We start from the raw sequence: 3,308 nt of genomic DNA, 5'->3' as shown, positions 1-3,308 counted from the left end.
CTGACTCGTTGATTAATGCTGCAGGAGTTCTGGTTAACGGTATAATTTTTAATATAGAAGTAACGATATCTTTAAATGAATAGATTGAGAAAGTAGTCTAAAAAGTAATATTGTAAGATCTCTTTGAAAATGGCCAGTTGTGTAACACCGGATGCCCTAAGTGAGTGAACGCGACAGCTTGGTGATTTTGGCTATGTGGAGAGAAATTCTAATACATTTGTGAAAAAAGCTGCACCATCTAGGAAAAGTTATGGACTGTTCTATGGAAGATTATGACTATCTAATGGATATAAATCTTCGAAGTATTGTTCAATTGACGCGGAAAGTCATACCTTATCTTATCAAAACGAAAGGTTCAATCGTGAACGTAAGCAGTATTAATGGTCCATGTTCTGTTAGTCTTTTTATGTTCTTCATCAAGCATTCAAAAAAATTAAGTTCTAAGACTTAAATTATATTCAGCTGACGTTATTTAAATTGGAATTATATTTAGGTGACGTTACTTAAAGTGGAGTCAAGTTATACTTGTATTTATTCATTTACTTATTATAGCACTCAGTAAAATTGGATCCCATCAAAAATCAAATTCATTTTAGATTAAAAGCTGATGCACCAAGTGATGTATCCTTTCCTTTATAAATGAGTGGATTTAGTTTAAAGGAATTTCAACTTTCAGTTCGGTGGTGTAACATTCTATTGTATATCGAAAGCAGGATTGGATCAGTTCACGAAATGTCTAGCTCTTGAGTTGGGTCCTGAAGGAGTCAGGGTCAATTCTGTAAAGTAAATTTTCGAAAAACCAGATCTGTGTTTCTGATTTCAATTTTTTTTCGGTCGAATCTTTTTAGAAAATAATACCACAACTTCTTAATTCTAGTCCCGGTGTGATCACCACTGATATACACAAAAGATCCGGCATGAATGACAAGGATTACCATGAGGTAAATTTTTGTGAAATGATTTTCTTCATAGCCAGGTAATTTAACGCCAATACGTGTACTTCTGTACATGTTCTGTCATCAAAAATGAATATATAGGGCTATAAAAAAAATACATATAGGGCAGAAAATATGTACCGGGAATTCTTTAAACATAAATTCTTTCTGAATCAGGTCTATAATTCGTGTTGAGTTTCTGGATTATTTTTTGAATAACTATTCCAGTTTATTGATCGAACAGCTAAATTTGCCGCACTCGGTAAAACTGGAAAAGCTATGGATGTTGCTAGAGCTATTTATTTCTTGGCAAGCGATGAGTCGTCATTTATTACTGGTGATCTACTTAGAATTGATGGTGGACGAGGCATCATGCATTTAAGATAACTTTCATCACTCCGATTTCCAAACGTATTTGATATTTATAGATATAATTTTCTTAACAAAAAGTAGGAAGCATGCTAATGTTTCAGCTTATGCTTTAACCGAAAAAATTCTAAAAATTTTCGTACACTATTGTCATTTGCATAAATAAAAGCAAAATCGCAATCTGAAATTTATTTGTAATATGGTCAACATATAAGATTTTTCATATTACAAATTAGTCAACATATAAAATGTAAATAGACTAGATTTTCACATTACAAATGATACAATATATTCAGAAATGTTCCATAATACTGAATTCTTGGCTTCCACTAATTGGATAGTTTTTCGATATAATTGGCCAGTTTGATATCTTTTTCCGACAAGCCATTCACATCATGGCTGCTTAAAGTCACTTCAATCTGGAACTTGCTCATCTGACCTTCTTTTATTTTAAACTACTTCCTTCTTGTATTTCGGCTTTCTTATATTCTGAACAATTTTTTTTCTTATCCTGAACAGTTCTGTTGTATTTACAAAGCCATTAGTTTCAATCATCCCAAGCGAAGAAAATCTAACCTTATTATATGCATTGAACCATTCTGGATGATGATTCACTTTTTCCGCATACATTGCTACACGTGTCATAAAACCAAATGCCTGGAAAAGGTTAAAGAATTTAAATAATAAATTGGACTTTCCTGAAGATGAAGAGAGAAGAGAGGAAAGAGAGTGGAAATGTTTACTTCACTAAAATTCGTGAACTGTATATCCTTCCGAATGGCATCTCGACTTTCAACCATTTTCCATCCTTTGTCGATTAGAGGTTGCAACAGTTGCTTTCTTTGCTGTTCATTTAAGATCTAAATTTGAGCATCGCTATATTTGAGCATGTTGCCAGTACAGAATTCTACCATTTATGGTTTATTAACCGTTCACCAATTCCGCCTAAGTATTAGCAACCAAAATTATAGCGAAGTAAAAAGTAAAGCTACAAGAATCCCACTATTGCATTCTATAAAGCCATTTAATGCCATTCGTCATACTGTGTTAACTGTAACTGATAAACAAGAACACTTACTAAACGATGCGAATATAGGTGGGAATAAGCAGTGAATGCAAAAAAATCAGGACTCACCATGACGACTTTTTGTGTTTCCGACACAATGTTTGCACTACTAGCGAAACGCCGAATTGCCGATATAGCCATAAATTTGAGCCAGTTATTATTTTCCCTTTCAGATCTGCAATTTCAAATCGATCGACATATATATATTTCATTCATCCATGTTTCGATGAAAATATCGATTCAACGTTATCTTAACAAACAAACAATATATAGGGTATACATTTAGTACCACAAGAAAAATATTTGCCTATGTCTAATAGCTTTTTGTCCCTCTAACAACTAGTGAACTAGTGCTCCTAAAGCTTTTCTACTTTTGCAAGACCATTTGTTAAGGACTGAAAGAAATAAATACGGAGAGGAAGGTGGAATGACAGGCTCTACTGGGTAGTTCACTGAATGGTTTAATTATATAACAATTATCGACGGACATCAAGCTTGCACCACTTATCCCTCAAACTGTCGTAAACGAAACCTCAAATAAATTCATTCACACTGTAAATTAATGCTAATGATACTATGAATCACTCTTAACATATTTACATTCCTTAAAATTGTTCCCCACACTCTTTTGTTGTTATCTAACCAATTTACATTTTTATGTTTAAACCCTTAATTTCCCATGTCAATCATTCTGTTTAATCTTGTTATAATGCTTGTATCATATCCGGTGTGTTTCCGATACTTGAATTCTTCATGTAAACCACTCCCATTTCTTAACATATATAATCTGGGTCCAAAATCCGGGCAAAAAGGCGTGGAGCTGCTCCCCTCTTCGAAGGTTATCGGCTTCTTCTTCTGTTTATTCTTCGCTTCTACGGACATTGGCGGATTTTTATCAATCTCTTATCACGATAAAGGTTAATATTCCTTACTGTTGC

General features: G+C 33.6%; 2 protein-coding genes across 2 annotated transcripts in view; one reads left to right on the top strand and one right to left on the bottom strand.

Annotated features, from left to right (window-relative positions):
* LOAG_16805 (hypothetical protein) overlaps nt 1–1,483 on the top strand; it is a gene marked incomplete at its 5' end in the record, with an annotated part of 3,762 nt that extends 2,279 nt beyond the window's left edge. Inside the window, 3 exons of the mRNA XM_020449464.1 lie at nt 243–394; nt 677–941; nt 1,164–1,483. Coding sequence (XP_020307017.1) covers nt 243–394; nt 677–787 — 263 coding nt within the window. The 3' untranslated portion in view covers nt 788–941; nt 1,164–1,483. The remainder of the gene's footprint in view (nt 1–242; nt 395–676; nt 942–1,163) is intronic.
* A 150-nt stretch (nt 1,484–1,633) lies between these two features.
* On the bottom strand, nt 1,634–2,646 carry LOAG_13837 (pterin-4-alpha-carbinolamine dehydratase; the record flags this gene model as incomplete). Its single annotated transcript, XM_003149342.2, has 4 exons — nt 2,440–2,646; nt 2,048–2,164; nt 1,881–1,961; nt 1,634–1,723 (listed from the first exon to the last, which is right to left on the bottom strand). Exons 1-4 carry the CDS (start codon nt 2,509–2,511, stop codon nt 1,634–1,636), a joined length of 360 nt encoding a protein of 119 aa, XP_003149390.1. The 5' UTR covers nt 2,512–2,646.
* Nucleotides 2,647–3,308: the final 662 nt, after the last annotated feature.

Source organism: Loa loa (assembly GCF_000183805.2).
Source record: "Loa loa unplaced genomic scaffold supercont3.20, whole genome shotgun sequence".
Classification (NCBI taxonomy): domain Eukaryota; kingdom Metazoa; phylum Nematoda; class Chromadorea; order Rhabditida; family Onchocercidae; genus Loa; species Loa loa.
The sequence above is the reverse complement of the archived record's forward strand: the minus strand, read 5'-3'. Positions and strand labels throughout refer to the sequence as shown.